At 41.6% G+C, this 24,125-nt stretch overlaps 1 protein-coding gene and 1 long non-coding RNA gene across 2 annotated transcripts in view; both read left to right on the top strand.

The window, feature by feature from the left end:
• FGFRL1 (fibroblast growth factor receptor like 1) overlaps positions 1–5,004 on the top strand; it is a 166,524-nt gene extending 161,520 nt beyond the window's left edge. The window contains exon 7 of the mRNA XM_085223657.1: positions 594–5,004. Within this exon, the coding sequence (XP_085079783.1) occupies positions 594–1,003 (410 nt within the window). The 3' untranslated portion in view covers positions 1,004–5,004. The remainder of the gene's footprint in view (positions 1–593) is intronic.
• A 3,941-nt stretch (positions 5,005–8,945) lies between these two features.
• LOC146544538 (uncharacterized) overlaps positions 8,946–24,125 on the top strand; it is a 53,440-nt gene continuing 38,260 nt past the window's right edge. Inside the window, exon 1 of the long non-coding RNA XR_014882794.1 lies at positions 8,946–9,184. This is a non-coding gene — a long non-coding RNA (uncharacterized LOC146544538). The remainder of the gene's footprint in view (positions 9,185–24,125) is intronic.

The raw sequence follows: 24,125 nt of genomic DNA, 5'->3' as shown, positions 1-24,125 counted from the left end.
CCTGTGATTTTTTACCTTTCTCTCAGCTACACAAGAAACCCAAGACAACCCCTCCAGAACACCAAATTCTTGCTTCCTGCCCTGGCAGAGCGTAGTTTAGTAGCTCCAGTATCACTAAAGTATGTCAAAAGCTGTTCAGACAGAAATACGCTCAGTAAAGGCAAACATACAGCATGTTGTGGCTCAGTGTGATCCAATTGTGCTGCTGACATGGAGATAGTACTGGCATGCCATGTGTTGTGTGCTTCCATCCAGACAGAGAAGACCATGCCATCACAGAGTGAAGGTGTTAGGAGACTCTTGGGCTGGCTCTAGTACATGTCCATCCATTAAGGCTTGGATAAGTTAAAAAATCCCCAAAGACCTCCCCTTACACCAAAGAAAATTAGTTGCTTGTCCTTCCAGGAGCACTGAAAAGCACAGCAGTTACCAAGCACAATGTGCTGGCTTGATTTCTCCCTTGTTACTTGGTCTGGCAGGGTTGCCATACAGCCTGTACAAAAGCCAGCTCAAGTGTGACATCTGTTTCAAATTTACCTTGCCTGCTTTTAATTAACTCTTTCTGTCTCTTCCCTGCCACGATGTCCATCCAGATCCCAAGCCTCCGAGTGCACCTGTGCCCCCCTCCTCAGCCAGCAGCCTTCCCTGGCCTGTGATCATCGGCATCCCAGCTGGAGCGGTCTTCATCTTTGGGACAATCCTCCTGTGGCTTTGCCAGACTAAGAAGAAACCTTGCTCCCCACCAGCTGCTGCCCCTGTGCACCGGCCGCAGCCCCGGGACAGGATCTGTGTTTCCCAGGTCCCAGACAAAGACTGCATCTCCTCCATAAACTATGAGGAATACGTCGCTCAGCAGCAGCATTTACTGTCCCAAGGGCCTGCGCTCGCTCCAGCCATGGCATCCAAAATGTACCCAAAGATTTACACGGACATCCATACCCACACCCACTCACATGTGGAAGGCAAAGTCCACCAGCACCAGCACATTCAGTACCAGTGCTAAGAGGGCGGCCATGTACAGAAGCTCGTGTGGGCTTTTCCTCCTGGTACCTCAGAAGAGACTGCTCAAAGTCAGCTCGCACTGCCAGCAATAGGCAAAGCAGACAGAAAAGATTATATATATGATTTTAAATATATATATACATATATATATAATTGTATATGCGTGTGTATGTGTGTATATATATATGTGTATATATCTATATCTATCTATATAAATATATATATAATAGAGAAAGACAGAGAAAAGAGATTTTTTTTTTTAATTATTGCAATCAGGATGTAGCCAAGGAATAATGAAGGAACTCCAAATCCCAGCAGCTAGGCAGCTGTCTCCACCAGTGGAGCCTTCCTGGATTTTTTAAGTAAGGTGGTGGCAAGTGAGACAGGATGTAGGGATATAAACCACCGCCTCCTTCTGTTGCTAAAAGGAGCAAGAAAAGGTGACATGGTGCTTTTCTAGGGCAGGCACCCCTGTTCTTGTGCTTGCTGCATATCATGTGTTTTGGTGGGAAGACCCCAGACCTGTCCCATTTATGTGGGAGAACCTTTTCCCTTAGAATGACTCAAGCTGTAAAGATTTAGTTCCAAAGCACAAGGAGAAATGACCAACTCACCTCTTCCTAATAACACAAGGGGAAAAAAAATGAATTTCTGTTCCCAAAGTGAAATGTGGAATGTTTCTCAAGCACAGTCGTCTTGTCTATAATGCTAACCAAGATGCTTGTTTCAATTTCTTCAAGTTAAAGGCATTGACTTCCCCCATGGAGGATTCTACAGAGCTAATGTCACTGCCCTAGTCCCAGGACTCAGTGCCACTGCCATGAAAAAGGAAGGAAGGAAAGAGGAACGTTGTACAGAACACCTTTATATTTATATTTAAGAAATAATAATAATTAATAATAATAATAATTGAACTGCTGATGGTGAAGAAAGCAAAACACGCTGCCCTTCTCTGATGGCTTACGGTGACAAGCTACTGGATTCTGTACATCAATGCAAGATACATGAGAACATAAGGAGAAACAGAAAAAGAAAATGAAATAATAATGTTGTAGGAAAAATTGCATTTGAGAAATATTCACCAAGGTTGTGTGTGGTTGTCCCCTCCCCACAAATAGCATTTTGGAAATGATACACTTTCATTTCAGTTTGAACAATGGTGAAAACAGAAATAAAAGAGATTAATTAAGGGCCATATTAAATACCTGTATGGACTGGAAATTAATCCAAATGCAAATACAAAACCTTTGTAATTCTATATAGAGTTTAAACAGAAGTCATGTATATTTAATTTATTTTGTTAAACAAGAAAAAAAATGTATGATATTTTCCTCAAAACTGGCATTTCTATGCATATTTTTGATCAAAGAAAATAAAGATTTTTTTTTTTTCCAGGTTCTATAGATACCACGTTCAGAATATGCTCAATGTAAAAACAGTAACCAGCTGCACTTCTCTGTATGTCTTCTCACACATAATATCCTCATATCATCTCAGGTTCTGCTAGTGCCACCATTTACATTAGAAAATTACCTTTTCCATCATCTATATTCTGATTTTTCAGGTTGGATATTAGAAAAAATTTCCTCACAAAAAAGAGTTGTGATGCATTGGAACGGTCTGTCCAGGGAGGTGGTGGAGTCATTATCCCTGGAGCTGTTCAAGAAAGATGGAAATGTGGCACTGAGGGACATGGGTTGGTGGGCATGGTGGGGATGGGTTGGTGGTTGGACTTGATGTTCTTAGAGATCTTTTCTAACCTTAAGGATTCCATGACTCTATGATTGTGAGGATCTGCAGTGACTGGGTCATTTCCCACGGACCGCTTGACACCAACAGGAGCAAAGAGCTCTGCTCACAGGGAAATCTGTTTCGTTAATGCTTTTTTTTGTGTGTATTTTTGGGGGGGAGGGTGAAGGGAAGTGGGATAAAAGGTTGCAAACCACAAGCCTGCAGGTGTTTTTCTTTTAAAAAGAATGTTTCATAAATCAAAACATAAAAATTTGTGAGTCTGTAAAATGAGCTTCAGCCTCAGGGTGCTCAGGAGGAGAAAACACATGACGAGGTGAGACCTTTCCATGATGCTTCAGTGATGGAGCAGTTGTTTGCTGCTTGCTCGAGTGCCACTCAAAGCTTGTTGCAGGGGAAAAAAAAAAGAGATGTGCCAATTTTCAGGTTTGAAACTACTTCTTTCTCAAGCCTGCTCTGCAAAAGAGATCTTCAGCCTCAGCTGCTCCGACTTAGGGTGAAACACTTCATTTAAGCTGAAACAAAAGAGTGCTTCAGGCTTTTGTTTTCCTCTGAGTGTTTCCAAAACTATTTGCTCTGCATTGATTTGCAGTTATTTTTCTGCTGACTTGTTGCATCCTCAGATGCAAACCAAACAGCTCCCCGTTTGCTCAGCTGGATCATTGTGAGATGGTGTCCTCATTCAGCAAAGCACAAACACTCCCTTATCCACACATGCCACCCCAAAATGCCCCCTTTTTGCCTTGGCCACCCAAGTCAATGACTCTCTTAACACAATGGTTTTTCTCTAGAGGTTATAACAAGGCAAGCTACTGCTATTTTATTATTATTACCAATATTTTACATTTTTTTAAGTGGGATAGTTCATTAAAACTTTGTTAGCGCCATTTTATGAAATTCATAAAAGCTAAATTCGTTTCATGGTTATCTCTGCATACATTCTCTCAGCTTCAGGAAGACTTAAATACGAGCACTGAGGAGGACTCTGGATATGGCAGTGCTCTCAATGGCTACAGTTTATTGAGTCACTTCATGGAAGAAGCCAAAATGCCTTTATACACTACATGCATCACTAATTTTTTAAGAAGACAGCATGTGGCTGATACCAAGAGCTATGTCTTACAACTCATGCCTATGTGAACCTACTTTTTGCACTGTGATAGGTACTGAGAACATCTCAGCAGCTTTCAAGGCACAGTAGCTGTACCTGTAAGCTTGCCAACCTTCCCAGCTATCTGCGTTGGTGCTACAGCAAGATGTCACCTAGCTCATGCTGATACCCGCTTTAGAGGAGGTGCACAGCCAGTTTCATTTGGTTCAGCCCTATGCAAATCCTAAGTGATGGCCTTACAACACTTTTTCTAATAGCAGCTATGTCACCGACCCCTGCATTTCCCATAGGGTATAGTCTTCCTGCTGAGCACTTTGCTCTCAACTGCGGCCCTCTACCTGCTATGATCCAGGGTGAGATCCTTCCGTGATGCTTCCAAGATGATGCAATGATAGCGCCAGGTGGCTCAAGTGGAAAGAGCTTCCTCCTACCTGTTGAAGTTCTAGCTCTGGTGAGAGATAGTGCAAACACTTTGATTTGCACATTTATTTTATATCTTGTCTGGGTCTTGCACTGACTTGCTGGGCCTGAGTGGATTTGATGTTTTGAGGAGTTATTTTTCCTCCATAGGAACCTATAAGCACTCTTCAGAGTCACTGTGTCCCATGCCTACCACCTACTGCATGCCATTTCTTTTTTAGGGCTCAACTGTGCCTTGCTTGCATTGCAAATTCTTCTTTAGCCTAAATAAATTCTGCCAGGCCCTGCTCATGCCAGAATGTTTTGTTTTCGCCAATGAGACAAGATTTGGACTCATCTCTGCTCGCACATATAGGGCATTTAAAGAAAATCATAGTCTTGCTATTAACTACTGACCTTATTTGGAACACAGAAGTTTTTTTTTTTGTTTTATACATAAGGATACGTATATATATGGGCATACGGATGTAAGTGCTGGGCTGTGATACAGAAAATAGTTGTACTTTAAAAGCCATCAGGCTTCAAAGATCAAAAGAACATCAGGCTTAAAGCTCTCCATCTTTGTTTAATTTATTTGCATTACAGATCAAACATGGCCTTACATGTCGGTTTGTGTGTGGCATTTTTAAGCTTTGTATGGACAATTCTTGTACTGTCAGCCCTTTTAAACTGAAAACCTTTATCAGACATTTACAAATAAAAAGTGTTGTGTGATTTTCAAACAGTAGCAAACACAATAACTGAGGACATCAAAAAGAGATGGGATGGCACTGTGTGCATCTGGCTGTGCAATAAAAGCTAGAAAGGAGAAAAGAATGATTCTCTTAGGTTGTTTTGAGGGAAAGGGTGGTGGGATGTGTGTGAATATACATGAGAAATACCTGCTGGAATGATGAAGCACACAGTATTGAAAAATTATCTCTGCACCATGACTCAGCCTGCTTAATTAACTGTGTATGTTGTGAATCCAGGGCAGACTTTTTGGGGTGGTTTGGAAAAGTCTTCTAATTACTTAGTGAATAAATAGGCTAAGGAGAGACATGGATCTGTTGGAGCATATCCAGGGGAGGGCCACAAAAATGATCCAAGGAATGGAACACCTCCCCTGCAACGATAGGATGAGAGAGATGGGGTTGTTCAGCTGGAGAAGAAAAGGCTCCGGGAAGACCTGACAGTGGACTGCCAGTATCTAAAGGGTCTATCAGAAAGAAGGAGACAGAATCTTTACCAAGATATGTTGTGGGAGGACAAGGGGAAATGCTTTCAAACTAAGAGGAGAGACTTATTGGATATGAGGAATCAGTTTTTTTACAGTAGTGGCAGTGAGGCGCTTGCACAGGTTGTCCAGAGAGATGGTGGATGTGCCATCCTTGGAGGCACTCAAGGTCAGACTGAATGGGATCTGAGAACCTGATGGAGCTGTAGGTGTCCCAGTTCACTGCAGGGGGGTTGAACTAGATGGCCTTTAAGTGTCCCTTCCAAATCTAACAGTTTTATGATTCTGTGAAGTCTATTTTTGATTGCTTCACCTCCATGACAAATGACATGGATGCACCACAAGCCAAACTAAATGTAGCAAGATGAAATCTTGGGGTTGCAGTTGTCAATAGCAACATTACAGTGTCCAGAGAACAGCAGGGGGTTTAGGATGAGACCCAGCTGCTCCAGCCCTTTGGGGTGAATGTGTGGGTGAAAGTCTGGGTGCCTCACAGCAGCAAACATCCAATTGTGGCTACAAAAACAGTGATGAGACTGGAGAGGGAGATGTTAGAGGGGCAGCTGAGGTCCGGGACCCAGAGCAGAGCAGGCTGAGGGGAGGCCTCATGGCAGCTACAGCTTCTCATAGGGAGCAGAGGGACAGCGCTGAGCTCTGCTCTCTGTGACAGTGACAGAGCCAGAAGAAACAGCGTGGAGCTGTCAGGGGAGGGGCAGCTGGGGATTAGGGAAAGGGTCTGCACCAAGGGTGGTGAGCATGGAACAGGCTGACCAGGACAGTGGGCACAGCCCTGAGTTGCTGGAGTTCAAGGAGTTTGGAACACTGTTCTCAGATGTAGGTTTGGATTTTGGATGGTGCTGTGTGGATCCAGGAGTTGGACTCAATGATCCTTGTAGGTCCCTTCCAACTCGGGATATTCTATGGTTCTATGATTTTAAAATCAGTTCAGCTGCACTGGAGCTTGGGCACAAGCAGCCCTGTGAAGAAGTGGCACAAGTAGGGCGAGGAAGAAGAAATATTTCTATGTCGACTCCATTTCTGTGGCTGTCTGAAATTCTTCACTTTTAAAGTAAAGGAATAAAGCCCTGCAGGACATGTAGCAGCGGACAAGAACAGGGAGATGGTCAAAGGTTACTGGGGAATTTTTCATGGCTTTGCTATGTAGGTATCACCTCTGCCTATGTGGGCTAACGAAGGAAGGGATAGAGCCTGCATCTCTCACAAGTGTCACATGAAGGATGGGTGCTATTATGGGTACTGTGTTCAGACACGTGGTATTGTGAATGCTGTTATAAAGAAAGGCCATAGGGCCTCATCCAGAGATCCCTTCTGGCCACAAAGACATGCAGCTGAGGATACAAGCACAGCTCGGTGCCCCAGGATGGTTGCAGATAACCACAGATGTGAAGAACAGGCATCAACATTTGGCACATGGGCTGCACACTCAGCTCTGCTGCTTGCAGCCCTACTTCCTTCCAGGCTGTAAGTATGTCAGCTCAGCATTTTTTATGCCTTATTACTAAAGTAATGGTGTTATTTATATAAAATGGAGTTGTGCATTGACATTTTCAGCATCTGCAAATAACCCCTTGTGTAAACAGCAGCATAATCCTGTGAATACACACATCCCACTCCTTTACACTCAGTGTTTTGGCAAATCTTGCTGGGTTTGCTGCAGTTGGTGTCAGGGTGGATTTACACGTGAATTTGAGTGTAAACACATGTGGTTAATGGCCTACTGAGTTGCTCAGACTTATTACTGGTGAAAGTCTCTACAATCCTTTTTTTTTTTCCATGCCTGGAAGAGGGCAGAATCCTTCTCAGAATTCATGTTGGTGTGGACACAAGTCTGTCCTGGCTCTCATTTGAACACATGGACTCACTAATTGGGTTGTAGAGCTTGGCCAAAGCGAACGATGCAGGTCAACTGCACACACCTGGTCCCATTGGTGGTGGTCACCTGTCTGCATCCCTCTGCTCATGCATCCATATAGTGAGGGTTCAAGGGGCATGGCTACAAAAACACTCAGCTTTATGGGGTAGGTTTCACCAATGGAGCTCAGCAAAAATTTCAGAGGGAAAAAATAAGGCAGGAAGATGTCAGCCTGACGAGGGCCAGGGTCTGCAATCCAAATGGGATCCAGGCCAGGTTGGTTCCACAATGGGGACTTGACAGAAAATGCTACTGGTTAGGATTCTATAGGTATTTCAGACTTGATCTTGACCTTATCTTACCAGCAAAGTGTTTTTGAATTAAGATTTCTATGTTTTAAAACTTTGCTACAAATGCTAAACGGATGAAAAAAAATGCATTATTGAAGTTGAAAAAGAAAACAGAATCAAAATATTAGTATTGCGTTGACTATTAAGTAGCACATACATACTGTTTTCATATAGAGTGGAGTCTGGAGGAAAGAGAGTTCCTATTCTACCTTTCAGAGAGTGCCCATTCTACCTTTCATGTTTAGCGCAGGCATCTTTGTGTCTGTTCACCATTTTCTGATCCCTCTGAATAATTCATGGTGCAATGACCTCTATTTGTTAGTATTTCAGCTTTTGCACTTCTTCCTTTTCTCTTTCCCCTTTTGCCAGTCTGTTGTAATTAGGATTTAATATATCCTGCAGTATATATGGGCATCAGCAAAGCAATGAATATTCTTTTATTTTCCCATTTTCACTAACCAAATCCAGTCTGCAGTGCGATTTCCATCTGAGTTGATCTATGCTTTGGTGAGAGGAGTAATAAATAACACTTTAGAGCAGACTTCAAAATGCCTTTTTTCTTTGATCTGAGTAATTAAGGAGTCAAGTTGCTGTTCCTAAGCATTTTCTGATGGAATTACATGAGTTACACAGCTCTTCATTTGTATGTCATTAAACATTATGTTTTATTGCTGCTGTTCAAACAATTAGTACCTAAATATGCCCCATATTCTCATAAAGAGGCGGTAGCAGTGCTAATGTTAATGCCCTGATTAACAGTTTGTTCCCATCCAGAGTCCACCATCATGCCTGATTGCCATTTAATGTCAATCAGATCTTACTGATGCCCTTCTGAAGTCAATCTCTTTTGCAGTCATTTAACTGCCCAGCAAAGTGAGAATAAGTCAAACAAGAAAGTTAACTAAAAATGGCGTTTCTTTTAACACAGGAATTTTTTAAAGTTCATTACAAGTTTTGGTTATAAAAAGGCCACTGCTTCATGGTGATCAGTCATTTTGACATTTTTATGGTGTTTTTATTACCCCTGGCTCATTTCCATACTAAAGGGAACATTTGTAACAATACTTGCTCTCTCTGTTATGATTAGGATTGTGCTTTTGCCGTGCTTTGTTGGGCTGTTGCTGCGCTCAATAATGCTCTTGGCACACGTCCTCCCAGACCCTGCCGTGTGTTTATTCAAAGGGAAGGAAAAAGAAGTGTCTACTAAAACAATAAACTACTACTGCTTGCGTTAACATGGCCATAACTTCCTTGTTCTGCAGACAATCAGTTAGCAAAGCTGTTAGGTAAACTTGCTCCTTCACTGTTGAAAAAATAAATATTCATGAATCTTGCAGCCACATTTTCCCTCGCTTTATAATGAAGACCATAAAGGATTTTAAAGCTAATAATTTAACCAGAGAGATAAGGATGGGGGCCTGGATCCTGAAAGCAGTGGGAGCTGAGATCCTAAATTGTACTGGGTAAGTATTTAAGGCTGTGTTATTTCAATTTTAATGTTTTTACTAGTGCTGCTTAAGACAAGATGTGAATGTGAAAAGAGAAGACGTGAATCAGGAATGTTAAGAAAAATTTCTTCTCAGCACTGGCACAGGCTGCCCAGGGAAATGGTGGAGTCTCTGTCCCTAAAGGTATTCAAGAACTGTGTAGATATGGCACAGAGGGACATGGGTTAGTGAGCATGGCAGGGATGGGTCAGTGGTTGGACTTGATGATCTTGGTGATCTTTTCCAGCCTTAATGATTCTATGGTTCTATGAAAGGTAAGAAGGGACAAATAAAATAAAATGGACAGAGAGAATATGTCACAGAGGTTTCTAGGATAAAGGGAAACCGTTGCTTTGGCTGGTCCAAACAGATTGGAGCCCAGAAATAACGAGGATTTGGTGTTGGGTGCTAGCACCTTCCCCTGCCTCCATACCCAGAACAAACCAATGCACTCAATTCCCATATAACAGGCAATTAATATGGAACATTTCACTGAAGAGCATCTTTAATTTGAAGCACGTTCTTGCATTGTCTGAATCTGAAAGAGAAGTAAATGTGTTTTTAAGCTTGAATTCATCCTAATGAAACAGATAGCAAAGTTACTGCCAGAGTAATCATGAATTGGCCCTTCCTGCAGATGGTTTAGTTTTTGGGTGGAGCAAAGGACCATTGAAGCCAATGAGCAAAGCTAGATTTGTCATCCAGGTACCACAAAACAAAAGGATGAATCTGGGTTTGGGCACAAAATAGAGAGTTGGAAAACTACAGAAATGCATAGCACTTTAGTAAAATGTCCATATATATTAAATTTACCCAAATCTGGTAGAGAGTTAAGTAAATTATTCTGCCTTTCCTTATGCTGCTCAGTCTCTGAGCCCGGAACATTGGTGTCTTCCTGAATACCTTCTGCCCATTAATGGGGAGGAGGGGAAAGAAGCCACAGGGAGGCTGTGAGAGGCTGCCTGCTGGTACAAGTCCCAGTTTTCACTGCACTGCTCCATCTGCTGCCACCTGCCCTGCGCCCATGCTGTCAGGGAATGTCAGGTGCCCTCTGTCATGGTTCAGAAAGAGCAAAGCTTTCCTGCTTGACACCAGAGGAGATGCATTTTGATGTTTATCTGAAAACCTTTTTCAAATGTACGTGCACAATAGAGGCTGCATGTGGGGACAGGTCTGACCCGATAGTGATAAAACACTTCTCTCTCATTTTGGTGTGTGAAGACCTAATACTCCCATATGCCAGAAAAGATTTGTAAGGGGCCATAAAGTCAGCACAGCTCTGTTTGCACTTGCTTTTGGTTCCTTGACAGTGCTGCAGGGGCCTCTGTGCAAACACTGCTCTGTGGTGAGTATTTAAAGAAATATTCCCTGCAGCATTTAGGCTGGTTGGCCACTTTTGCCAGAACAGGCACATACCAAATGGAAGTCAGAAAATTAAATGGGTAAAACAAGGTCATAATGGCACCTACCACCAAGGAAACCCTGTTTGTTTAATAGGTTTAGAGGATATGATGATTTACCTCATGTAGGTGAATTATCATTGCCCAGAGAAGTGGTAGAAGTCCCAACCCTGGAGACACTCAAGGTAAATCTGGACAAGGCTCTGAGCACCTGATGGAGCTGTAGGCATCCCTGTTCTTTGCAGGGGAGTTGGACTAGATGGCCTTTATGGGTCCCTTCCCTTCTATGATTCTATGATTCTATACTAGAGTGGCTGTAACCTGGTGCTGAGCTGGCTTTCTCACTCAACTGAAGTCACAACTTATCTGTTATTCTGTTCAGGGTTGTGATTTATCCTTATTCCTCCCAAAACATGATCTAAAAGCCATGGACAGAAACAGAACTAGTTCCCCAGCTACTGTGTGAGGACACGAGAGTGGTTTGGATTGAACTCAGCCTCCTAAAAGTCACTGAGAATCTTACACTGAATTTTTTCAGGAAAAGAATTCATTTATCTTACAAAGCAGCTTTTTGACAACTGTTGTTATCAGCACTGAAAGATGATTATTTTTTGATTTTTCTATTTTTGGAGTAAACATGTGCAAAAGAAATATAAAAAGAAATTTTGCACCATTAAGAAGGACCTGTACAAGATGCACTAACATTGATCCTTTGTCCTATAGCTGCTGTGGAAAGCTGTGTGTGTTGCCAACTCATGCACCTCCAGCAGTCAAAAGCTTCTATGAAGGACCATGTGTCATTTTTCATAAAACTGGATAAAAAAAAAAAAAAAGTCATGACAAATAATCCACATTTCAAATAGCATTAAATGGAAACTTTACAAAGCTGATTGAAATTGTTTAATAAAAATAAGTCCCTCCAGGAGTATCAGGCAACAAATGATAGATAATACTTTGGCAATGAGGAGAAGTGGCTGCTTCCAACAATTATGGATGACCAGACTGTCTAGGAAACATGTTTGGATTGTTAATCTTGATGGTTTGTCATTGTTGAGATTGTAGTGGGAGGCACCAGTACAGGGAAAACTGTATCAGATGTGGAATTTTTGTAATTGTGTGGTGTTAAATTTTGGATGTTTCATCATTCAGAATTTAAAAAATAGTCTACCAAAATATTCAGTTTCCAAAATCCGCAGTGTTTGTACTGTTTCTAAATTTTTATTATATTTATTCTTGATAATTTTTAATATTCCAGAAACTGACACAGAACATATACAGAGAGAAAACACATTATTGCTGTTTTCAACTACAAAGTCTGAGTGAGTTATTATGATCATTGCTTTCATATTTGTGTGCTGGATTATATGGAAATCTGTTTTTATTGTTTCCAAGACTATTGACTATTTAGCTGTCCCATGACTGTATTTATAATATTGTAAATATTTGGAATATAAACAGCATTTGGAGTTCAGAGACCAGATTTTTTTAAATGCAGCAGCTTTAGTCTTGGTTGCTGCTTAGCTAACACCCCAGCAACCTCAATCTTAATTCAATGGAAACCTCAGCAGATACATGCAGAATTGGATGGTTCTGAAGAGGAGATGGCCCCAAGTATCCTGGGACAGTTGGTTGCATCTCTCAGTCCTACATCCCAGCACAGGAACAATGGCAGTGCTGAAAATGACTTCATTTAATGTAAGCAAATGAAGGCAAGAGTTAGTGACCACAACCCTTATTTGGAAATCTTTCACGGCCCATCATCTGCCATCATTTCAAGCCAAGAATCATAAGCATTATAACAAGGAGATATACTTGAGCACAGAGGATTAGTTTTTTCAGGGATTCTTGTCATAAACCCCATAGTGGGTAGAGCTCAACATAGTTTATGATAATAACTGAGTATCGCATTGCCTGTAGCATCAAAAAATGACAGCAAAATTCAGGAGCAGGTGGGCAGCTTTAATTATATAGGCTCCAAAAGGAATAAACACTGGGATGATTTTTACTCTCTGTCTGCTATGAGTCAGTGCACAATAACCCCACTGGTGTTGATTTGGTGAGAATAAAGCATCTAGCCCATATTTAACCATAGAAAGTATCTTACCCCACCCCTCCCTGTGAGAACAGAGAAAATGGGATTTGTAGGAGGAACTGGGGGTTGTAATGCTGCCAGTGATTTGCACATATCAGGGCTGAAACATCAGATGGAGGAAGTACCCGAACAGCTGTGACTGCAACAGATGTTCTCCAGACAGTTCTGCCTCATGAAGATGTAGTGTAGCAATAGGTCATGTTACAGAAACAGAAAATTAAAAAGAGTGATTTTACATGCATGAGCACTGGCTCCCCAGGTCCAGCACTATGAGTGACACTGAACAGGGAAAGCAGCTGGGACTCTTCTGAAGAGATCATTGTGCCCCTTTTCACCAGAACTCGCTTTTCTAACATATAGATGCAGGAATAATAGGGATTGCAGTACCAAAACACAGAAGGAGTGAGTGCAAAATCTATTTGTCGTTCCTGCAATTTAAGCAGGTTTCTCAATTTCTCGGTGCCTCTGCTTCAAGGCTTCCAGCCTCTTCTACTGCCTCCCTTCCCTGGGTCATCAAGCAGGGAGTTTCTGGTATGCAGACCTATGAACAGCAATAATGGTAAAATTTGTATCATCATAGCCTGAAATTTCCCTAGATATTTATCTTTAGTCATACCATATGGTCAGAAGACCATTTTCTGGTAAACCCAAGTGGTAATCTCCCACCTGGTGCTCCATGGCTTAAATCACACAACCCATCACTGCCACACAAGGCCTCTCAGAGACAGCTCCAAAGCGTAGAATCATTAAGGTTGGAAAGACCACTAAGATCATCTAGTTCAACCACCAACCCATGCCTGTGACCTCTCTAAACCACGTCGCCAAGTGCACATCCATCCTTTTCTTGAAATTCTCTAGGGATGCTGACTCCACCATCTCCCTAGGCAGCCTGTTCCAATATATTAGCGTTATTTCTGAAAATAAATTTTTCCTAGTATCCAATCTGAAGCTCCCCTGTTGCAACTTAAAGCCATTACCTCTTGTTCTATCACGATCAGGACAGCTGCTGCCTTCTTTTACTTTTGGTAGCGGCTGCTGCTGGCATGTATGCATCCAGGAAGTGGGAGGCTCTACATGAGGCCAAGGAGCATCAAACCCTCCTTTCCTTCACACCATGAGACTGTCCTAACCACAAGGTCATAGAGTTTCTTGAGTTCTTTTCCTTGAAGCTGGGATGTTTTACAAGTGGGAATGCAAGATCAATGTAGTCAAATGACGATCAGGGAGCAAAGAGCAATATCTTCTTGTATTATTACTTTTCTATCGTATATCATATCTTATCTAATACTTCCTAATAGGATGCCTTGGGAAGAGCTTGCATCTGAAGCCTCTGCAATGTCCTCCCTCGAGCTGCACATGAACATCCCTTCCCATCCCTTCCCATTGCTCTTCCACCAGCACCTCCATCTGCGCAGGGAAACATTGATCAATTTCTCACCACCCAGGAGGGAATAATGTTTATTCAATAGCAAACCCCTTGAGAAGTTCACAATTACCCCCACTACTGACTGGTGACAACACTCCATGAGAGAATTTCTCTCGTGGTTAAAAGGATTCTTGGGTCTAGGATCTACATGATGTTACATAGATAATCCTCAAAAACACAGCCCATTTTGCAGAGGCTTCTCTGAACTGCTCCAAAATCCTCTGCGATTCATTCTTCCTTGGGTCTTCGTCTTGGCTGTACAAGGGTTTCTACCAATTGTTCCCACATTGCCGGAGAAGACCAGTGAGAGAGATGAGGCTCCACATCTTGATTTATTCATTTGTTTATTTTTTTTTAATGAGGGAGAAAGACAGTAAAGCACAGCAAAGAAATTGATTGGAACCCACATGCTGCTGAATGTATTTGTGCTGAATTCCTGGATAATTTACTAGCTGCAGAGATGATAGAACCCAGAGTTCAAGTTGTAAAAACAAACAAACAAACAAACAAAAAAAAAAGGGTGTGAAAAGAAGATGAGGGAGAACAGAAGGGTGAACAATTAAAGCTTCCTTCTGCAAGGCCTTTCTAAAAGATAGCCAGTTTTATGTAGTCTGGAATGCTTCAACAGGAAAATCTGCAGGCAGGGAAGACACAAGAGACTGTTTCAGGATTTGAGAGGCCTTTTTGAGGGTGAAATTCAAAGAATAAATGGCAGGGATAGAGAAATCAAAAGTAACTGTGATAGTGTAGAAAGCAGGGGAAGTTTAGGGTCAACTGACGTAATTTAATATAACTACACTTGCATTTCCCACCACCATAGGATCTCAACTTTTCTTCTTAATACTAAGCAGGAGATGTACAATGGACCAACTTAATGTGGAGGAAGAGGAGGAAGCTGAGTTAGGAATGAAAGTATTTACCACTTTGACCTAATCTACCTCAGTTTTTTGGTTCTTGTTCAACATCTTCATCAATGACCTGGATGAAGGAATAGCAATTACTCTCAGCAAGTTCGGTGATTATACAAAGCTGGGAGGAGTGGTTGATGCACCAGAAGGCTGTTCTGCCATTCAGTGAGACCTGGATGGAATGGAGAGGAACCTGATAAGCTTCTAACATGGGCAAGCGTAGAGCCCTACACGTGGGGAGGAATAACCTCGTGCATAAGTACAGGTTAAAGGATGACCTGTAGAAGAGGAGCTCTGCAGAGAAGGACCTGGATGTCCCTGGTGGACAACAGGTTGGCTGTAAGCCAGCAGTGTGCCCTTGGGGCCAAGAAGGCCAATGGTATCCTGGGGTGCATGGGGAAGAGCATGGCCAGCAGGCTGAGGGTGGTGATCCTCCCCTTCTACTCTGCCTTGGTGAGGACCCTTCCAATCCCTATGGATCTGTGATTCTGTCACCCGTGTATCCTTGAGAATGGGGCATTTTCTCTCCGTCCGTTGATGGTAAGAAGCCTTCACGAGAGCTGATTTGCTGTAACAGCAGATCTGCCTGAAGGACTTGGTCTCCACAAGCGAGCAGGAAACTCATTCCCTATCCTGTGAGATTTGTCAGGAATTTCTTTTTCCCTGCCTGTAATAAATAGAAACAAGTAAAACTGCATGCCAAACTCTCCACCTCTGGTTTCAGATCGGTTTCCACTGAAATCTTTAATTTGAAGCATATGGGAATAGTTTGTTTCAATTCTGATATCTAAAGATAATTAAAAACTTTTGAAACATTTAGCACTCTGCAATTTCAAACCAAAGGTGCTTCAGAATCAAAATAAATTCCTCATCTAAAGAAAATACAAGAGACAGAGACCACATTATGTCAAGTTGAAAAGAATTTTCTTTTTTAATGTTTAGTCTGGAGATTCTTCCTTCTTCAGAGCTCCTGCAAACAGGTTGCCTTCTGACAAATTGAGTTTCCAGGAAATCTGGCTTTTCTCTTGCCAGTTCCCTGCTCCGCTTGGTAGATCCTCATCTCAGTAGTGCTGTGTCTCATCAACCCCTTGAACTTGTGCTGAAATGACCCACACTGAGCTTTCTGGTCGTGAAATTGGTCCATTTACATGGGCGGGGCAAGCTGAACTGGACAGCAAGATGGACTCTTTGCTTTTGCTAGTTACCAAGAGAATAGAAGTGAGTTAATGAGCAGCAGAGAATACAGAAGGAGGCTGTCTGTGCTTTTTTCCCTTTTTTTTTTCTTTTTTTCTTTTCTTTTTTTAAAGGGGAAACTGTGTGAATAAGACACCTTCTGTCATAGCCTTGAGCAGCAAGCCGTCTGGTGCATACAAAATACAAAGTATCAGGAATTTTGGAGGCTGGGACACAGCCCAAAACCGCATTAACAGGGCGTTCAGATGAGAATAAAAGAAACCTTATTTGAGGAGTTATGAAATCACTGCAATATGTTCCACGTATAGAAGGAACAAGAGGTCACTGAAGTGGCCAGTTGGGCTTACACAAGGCACTGAGGGCAGAGAGCTGGCAGTACACAGGCTAGATTGCTGCCAAAGAAATCAAATGTAGTTTGCTTCAGCTTAGAGAAGCCAAGGGACCAATAATACAAAGAGATTCAATTATAACTTGGTCAGTACCCTGACGCTAGCATGTTTCCAGAGCTGGAACTGAAGCTTTTCCATCCAAAATAGAGCTTTTGTGTATCAGTCCAGTGGCTCACCATGTCAAGCTGCCTCTTCCAAGCTGCCTCTTCCTCACTCTGAGCTGAGCTTTAGGTTTTCTTCAGCCCACAGGTGGTTTTCTTCATGACCACAGAAAACCATGCTAGATTGAAAGTACATATCCCACAGGGTACTGCAGAAAGCCTGACCCCTGTCCTTGCACTCCCATTACACCAAATCCCCATCCCTTCTGCATGAAAGACCTTCACACCTGAAGACCCAATTGCCCGACTTCCAATACAGACCTCAGTGCAGGAAGTGGTGAGTCTTTTATATTAAAGACACATAGGATAACGTGTGAAGCAAGAGTTCTACATAGGATATCCCATCTGTAGGATTTTTGAAGGGGAGAGAGAGAAATGGATGACTAATTTAGTGCTTGGATTTAAGGAAAAATCTCCAGCTGTTAATCCCACATGAAATTTCTCCCATTCAGCATTTTGCTGGGTTTTTTTTGTTTGTTTGTTTTTGTTTTGTTTTTGTTTTTTATAGAGAGGCTGGTACTAGGCAGATCCTTGCTCAGGGTGCAAGGTTTTGTGAACAGGCACTGCTAAGAATTGCCTAAATAGGATTTAGAAACAGAGTCTAATGCTGATTCTTAAATCTTTCCTGTGAATTTATGGTACTAAAGGAATATTTAGTACCATACATACAGGCATTTAGTCTTTGGGAACAATCAGTCCAGCTCGACACGTTTTGGTTTTCCTGTCTCTAAAACATTCAAGTTGAATAACAACAAGGGAAATCCTGTAAGAGTTTGGCTCTGTGTTTGTGTAAACCCTCTGCATGTCTATTTCTAAATATTTACATTACCTGAGATTTTGTTACAAACTTAATAATAAATGCTGCTATACTCCAGCAAGCAACAAAAACAGCCTTTGGCTTGCACAATGCTTGGAGAGTGGAGTGTTCCGAAGTGTCTGGAAGGCACTTTGCCCATGGAAGTGCATAAACACACTTGTGTGGTGTTTTGTGCTTGTAGCAGTAAATTACTTCTGCTTTCCCTTCTGAAAAGTTAATCTGAAACATAGTTTCCTGTGCAAAATTAAAGGGAAACTTATCATCCACAAAGCCATAATTCTGTAGGTTATCTGACTATCTTTCATGGTTAAGTTGGGGCATATTTTCAGAGAAACAGCTAATTTGATACTGTTTTTCTTCTGTTTACTGTTCTTTCCATTGTTCAGATAACAGTCACTATTAATAGACACACCATCAAAGTCAACATTTGGCAATTCTAGTTTGTGTTTTTAATTGAGAGAAGCATATCTGAGTCATGTGGGCCATACCATCCAGATCCAGGCACTACAGCTGAAGCAGTGTGTAATCAAGACTCACTGGATCCAAATCTTAGGAGAGAAGACAGATGGAAAAATCATGGACAAATGGAAGAATCATGTTTGCTGAACACCAGTAAGGATTTCTAACTCAGTGGATAGATAAAAAAAAAAACAACAAAACTATTAGAAACTGAACAGGAACAATTCTAAAAAGAAGGTTTTGAGAAACCTGGAATGGGTGTATCAGGCCTTGAGCTGACCTGCTGAAGATATTCATTGCCAGACGTAGTTTCATTGTCTCTAAGAACCATTGCTTTCCTAACTTAAATCTGTTTTAGATTAGACTTAAAAGGCGGTACCATAACATGGTATTTAAAGATTGGGGCAAATGAATAGCAAAACTATTCCGGATCTCCTCCAGGTCTTTTCTTTGCTTGACAGGTGTAGAGGCAGTGTTCAGCACTAGCACCTTGGGCTGTAACCTAATTCGATCTGGTTTTGTTCTGTGGGTTGAAAAGGTGGCTAATAACAAAAACTTCCTCTGAAACACAGACCAGATACTGCTCTCCTCAATGTATGCAGTGTGTTAGTGTATGTCCTTAGTACACCATATGCAAACCCAGCAACAAAAATCTGTTTCTTCACAAGACTTTCCCACAGTAATTCCTGTAAGTACTTTATTTCATTTGGTTACTAGAAGCAAAGTAAAGCTAAGTCTCACATCTTCTCTCTTAAGTTCTCAGACCTTTCATAGCCAAAATGATCTTTTCCAGTCTTTCCCTAGAAGCACCTTGCCATCTGAAGCCACCTATTGTTGAAGTTTGTCCTAAATAGAACCCTGGACAGTGTTTTCTGTGCTGGCAATTACCTTTTCTCCCTGTGGCTCTATCCCGAGCCCTTGACAAGAAGGAATTAGTACCATTAGACCCCACCTGCTTATTCAGTTCCTCGTTATGCTGATGAGATCCACCATGCTGTGAAAATCTCCAGGCCTACTGCCATGAGCTTCTCATCAGCAGCAAAGGAAGATGAAGCTGATAGGGTCAGACTGGATGAGCTAATATTTTAAATTAACAAATCAAGAAAACACATGAAAAAACAATGCAGTTTCTCAGAGAACAGCAATTAGCTTACTGAAGTGCTAATAAGGAGGTAAGCTTGCTGAAGCAATACATAGAGAAGGGCTGGGGGTGCAAAGAGACTTGTGGAGGAGATAAGGGGAGGTAGGCTATGGCTAGATAGTGTGGGAGTCTGCAAATGCAGGTCAGCGTCTGATAGGCAGAGGAGCAGCAGAGCTGGGACCACACTCCTACATTGGGGTCCAGGCCCCAGTTCCAGCCTACGTGATGATTCTTTATGGGCTGTTAATGCAGCTCTCATCTATGAGAATTTTGTCTTTTTAAAGAGCTCCAAGAGGGTGTTTCTGGTTACTAATTATTCTCTCCTAACTTTTCTTGTCTCACTTTACTCTCTTCTTTGCAATTCCCTGTGAGGTCCCCAGGCCTGGAAATCTCGTTACCACAAGCACTGTCTTTTGCTCCCTTCAAAACTCACATCATTACAGATCCCAACTGTTCTTTTAAGAAAAGTAAAAGGTCAACTTGGAACTTCTCCTGGGTCTTCCTAAGCATTTTAAGCTGTGCAATTATTTGCCCATCAATTATGTGATTTAGGTGTTGCATTGAAAGGAGGGCTCTGCTGTCTGAGGTGCAAATGAGACAAATAAACCTCAGCCTTCTCACCAGGGTATTTACAATCCACCTGCATGTGCAACAATGCCTCTCTAGGGCTCCTTGTTGGAAAAATAACCGTACAACTGTGTGAAAACTAACCACTAATTGAAGGAAGAGTGAGCCTAGGCAGCACAGAAAATACATGAGAGGGTGTTAGCTTGGATCTCCACAAAGAGAATTTCTGGCACTTCAGTTTGTTTTTAGGTGTCTTATTTCTTTTCAGCAAGATGTAAGTTCTGAGAAGACGATGTTTATGTGAGAAATAAAACATTGCTGAGCATTTGGGTGTTGGTCAGAGCTGCATTACTCCCTCTCTTCTGAGAGATGTATTGCAGAGCTTTAAGACCAAGACCAAGTCGATGAACCTCTTTGTACACGTATATATCATGTAACACATTGGAGACTGTGTCTAACTTATCTATATTGGAGGCCTGAGGCAAATTATGTTGTTCTCCCTCAATTATTGGGAAGCCCCTCAGTGCTGATGATACCTACCTTTTTCTTTTCACTAAAGCTGTGATAACTCTTCTTGGTATTCTTACATGTGCAGCGCATCTGTTCCTGTCTAGATGCCAAAATTGCATTAATCAAGGCCTCATATACATATTTTTAACTTTTACACTCACTGACTACGTACTAGTCACCTGATAATCTTGTCCCCATTCTCCTCTACCGCTTACTTTGAGGTGTGCATTCAAAATCAGAAAGATCCAAGCTGACAAGCCTTGTCTGTAGTAAATAGCCCCGTGTTCATCCTTGATGAAACTGCTTCAGTTCAGTGGGACCCCAGCAGTGATGAATTCTGACCTTTACACAAAATCCAAGGCAGAGCAAGCAAGGGTGTCTCTGTTTTCTAATTTAAATTTTACACTTGAAGGATATACATACATTTTAAACCCACCTCTTTAATCCTCGCAGCTGAACCATTCAGCTCTTGTGTTGCCACTGAGAATTCAGGCAAAATGTTTGACAGAGGGTGAGAGAACTGCTTCGCATCATTAAAGAAAGCACTAGTAGAGGGCGAGAGTGTGTGACCTCTGGAAGAAATAACCTGTGCTGAATGCACCAAACAGTAAAAGTTGTTAGAAAGGAAGAGGATTAAAAATCTTAAACCACACTTGAAATCGCATATGCTTAAAAGTAGAGAAATTCCTTCCTAATTTGTTTTCTCTCTGTATAATTAGTCTTCAAATATGCTTACTGGAGTGAGCACATTTGTCCCAATAGAAGGAAACAAATGGAATGATGTAACTGGTTTCTTTCAGTTCCCACTTCAGTGCAACTTCACAATACCCTTGGACTTCAGGGGATTAAGTTCCTGTCTTGGCCGTGGTCCAGTTACTGGTCATTGCTATTTGTCGATTATCCCAGCATTCCAGAAAACATTTTATCCCCTTCATTAATTCACAATTGACCAATCACATAAATCAGGCTAAGGACTAGTGGACATGTCTTCTGAAAAAGGAGAGGCTCAAAGAAAGGCCTGATTAAAGAACAGGTTGAATTTGATTTTTTTATTTTATTTATTTATTTTTTAAGATCTCTACGCTTGAAATTGCAAATAATGACCTTTGGAGGGGGGGTAGGGGGCGGGGAGAGGGGGGAACGAAGAACATTAATTAAACCTACTACTTTTTTGTTCATGCTTTCAAAAGATGAAAAAAAAATCAATTTCTCCAAAGGAAGCCTCCGTTTTCTTAAAAGATGCATATCTCATTTTCATCGCTGTGTTTAAAAACAGGTTACACATATAATGTGAATATGTGAATATACAGACGCACAAATGCGTGCCTATTTTGGGTTTACTGTGCACAATTACTGGTGTGCTGTTATGTAGGCAACTGAACAGTGTCAGCATACTTATGTAAGACTGTATTCAGGATCAAAAGAATCTTTAACTCAACTAGAGTGAGAAGTCTCAACACAGATTTCACTGAGAGCAAGACTGTATGGCATCAGCCAGGTAATATGTTTGTAGCTGAGGGCCATTCTGGTTGCAGGGCTGTAACTTCTAGTTGAACCCAAGGACCTCCAAGCCACCACCAAGGTAATGATTAGGGCTACAGTTGTGGATTCCCATGTTTTCTTTTGTGTTTTGCCACAACGCAACCCTGGAGCTGTTGGATGGCAATGCAATTCTTCTTGCATATTGTTGGTATTTTGAGTATATATTCTCTCAGTCTGACCTGGGGGCAAATGTTTACAAGAATGTAGCTGGATGAGTTTTAAATTGTACGCTTCTGTCATGGGTTTCTCCAAGCTCTTTGCATGTGTTTAGCCAACATGTCTCTGTGGGAAGGATCAGTAAATGCTGCCTGATGATGGGTGACTTGTGTGTCCGCATCTTCTCCATTCAGCCCTGGACTGCTGTGGGCTCCTAGGGAAAAGCAAATTATGTGGTTCCCTTCTTTTGTGTGTTTAATTCTTTGTAATGAAGGGCATGTCTTATTTTTGTGTACAAAGATTGCTCTAACTTAGAGACATGGTTACTACAAGACCATATATTCTTGCTGCAGTATTAGTAACAACAGGGAAGAGAAGTTGAAGCTATGTAATCAGTGAGACACGTTCTTCTTTCTCCTCGAGGAGATAGGGATTATTGTGCAGAGAGAATACAGAGAGATTTTCCTTCTCTGCATCCTTTAGGCATTGGCCTTCATGATGAACTTCTTGAAATACCTGTTAACACTAACTTTAGCGTTATTTTGTAGGACAAGTGGAAATTCTTCCAAACTAAAGAGGGCAGATTTAGACTGCATATAAGAAGGTAGTATTTTACAATAAGGGTGGTGGGGCACTGGAAAAGGTTGCTAAGAGAGGTGGTGGATGTCCCATCCCTGCAGACACTGAAGGTCAGGTTGGACGGGATCTGAGCATCTGATGGATCTGTAGGTGTCCCTGGTCATTGCAGGGGAGTTTGACCTGATGGTCTTTAAGAATCTCTTCCAACTCAAATGGTTCTATCATTCTGACTCTGTGGAGGTTTTGCATCTCTCAAAGCATGGAGCTCCTTGACTTGAGGCTTGAATCTCAGTTAGTAGATGAGAGCTGTGGACTATTTCTAAAGAAGTGCATCTTTTAACAGGTGTAAGTCCGGTGTTGTGACATCCAGAATTGATATACACCTTGGTGTTTCTATGGGACCTTGTGTGACACCACAGTTAACTGATGTGAGTCACACACATTCTTGTGGCTCTGAAATGTCCTCTTCTAAGCAGTTGTAACAAAAATGGAAACCAGACATGGGTGGCTGAAGACACTTTCTTATTGCTCAAAATGGTGGTAACTGGCTGTAAATTCTATGTGTGTATGAGTGAATTATGTATACTTGTGATCTGTGTCTGGCATTAAGACTTGCCTGCACCAATCTAATTTATTAAAAACTCTAAGTCTTACAAATGGTGATCATAAGAAAACTGGAAAAAATAGGAATGCTTACTCCTGACCTGTACCCAGCCTGGGGTAATTTTAGCCAGCCCTGGACAGCCATACCAGCAGCTGTTCTAGCAATGCGAGGTAAAGAAACTGAGTTGATTACCCAAGGAATGAAGAACCTCTTCAAGGGAAGGGCAGAAAACTATCCAATGCCAGCAGCCCGAAAGCCCCTAGACATCCCATGTTGCCTTCGGCTGTACTACAAGGCCTCTTTGGGCCTACTGCCATAAGTAGAACCTAAGTCAATCCCTCAATATCAGTGAATAAATACCCAGAATTATGTTTTGTAATTCTTCACAATATTGGAACAGGAAAAGATGTAAGTCAGCATGAATTTAAGTTTAAGGGTCTACGGAATGGAAGTGGTCCCTTGCTTGAAATTCATTGAATTTAGTGCATTAAATATAGACTGTGATTTAAAATCCAGATGCAATTTGGCATCCATGCTTAGGTGATGCCTAAATAAGAGCAGATTTTCACCCATCATTATTAAGCATTCCTCTTGGCAAAAGGACAATGATATAGTGTGTTGTTATTACATTTGCACCAACTTTTCACTAAGTACTGATTTATGTTTATTTAATCACCATTACTGGTTTATATGTTATGCCTCATTTCTTTAAACAGTATGACTTTTTCCCCAAAAATATCTGAGTAAAGGATTTATGATGGAAAATCCATAAAAGATTCCTTTTGTTCCACCTAATTGAATTTCACCTCCCGTTAACATTACCTTATTCCTGTTAGCAGCACATAGAATGAAAAGCATTGGCAAGTTTTTGGGTGAGTACATCCAAGAAGTCAGAAATCTTGGCCTTTCTTCTGGAAGGTATTGTGTAAGGCAGACATCCTGGACATATCCCTCTGCTTTTCCCCCTTTCGT

The sequence above is a fragment of the Meleagris gallopavo genome, chromosome 4, assembly GCF_905368555.1.
Source record: "Meleagris gallopavo chromosome 4, MGAL_WU_HG_1.1, whole genome shotgun sequence".
Classification (NCBI taxonomy): domain Eukaryota; kingdom Metazoa; phylum Chordata; class Aves; order Galliformes; family Phasianidae; genus Meleagris; species Meleagris gallopavo.
Note: the sequence above shows the minus strand (reverse complement) of the source record. Positions and strands in the feature narration are given on the sequence as shown.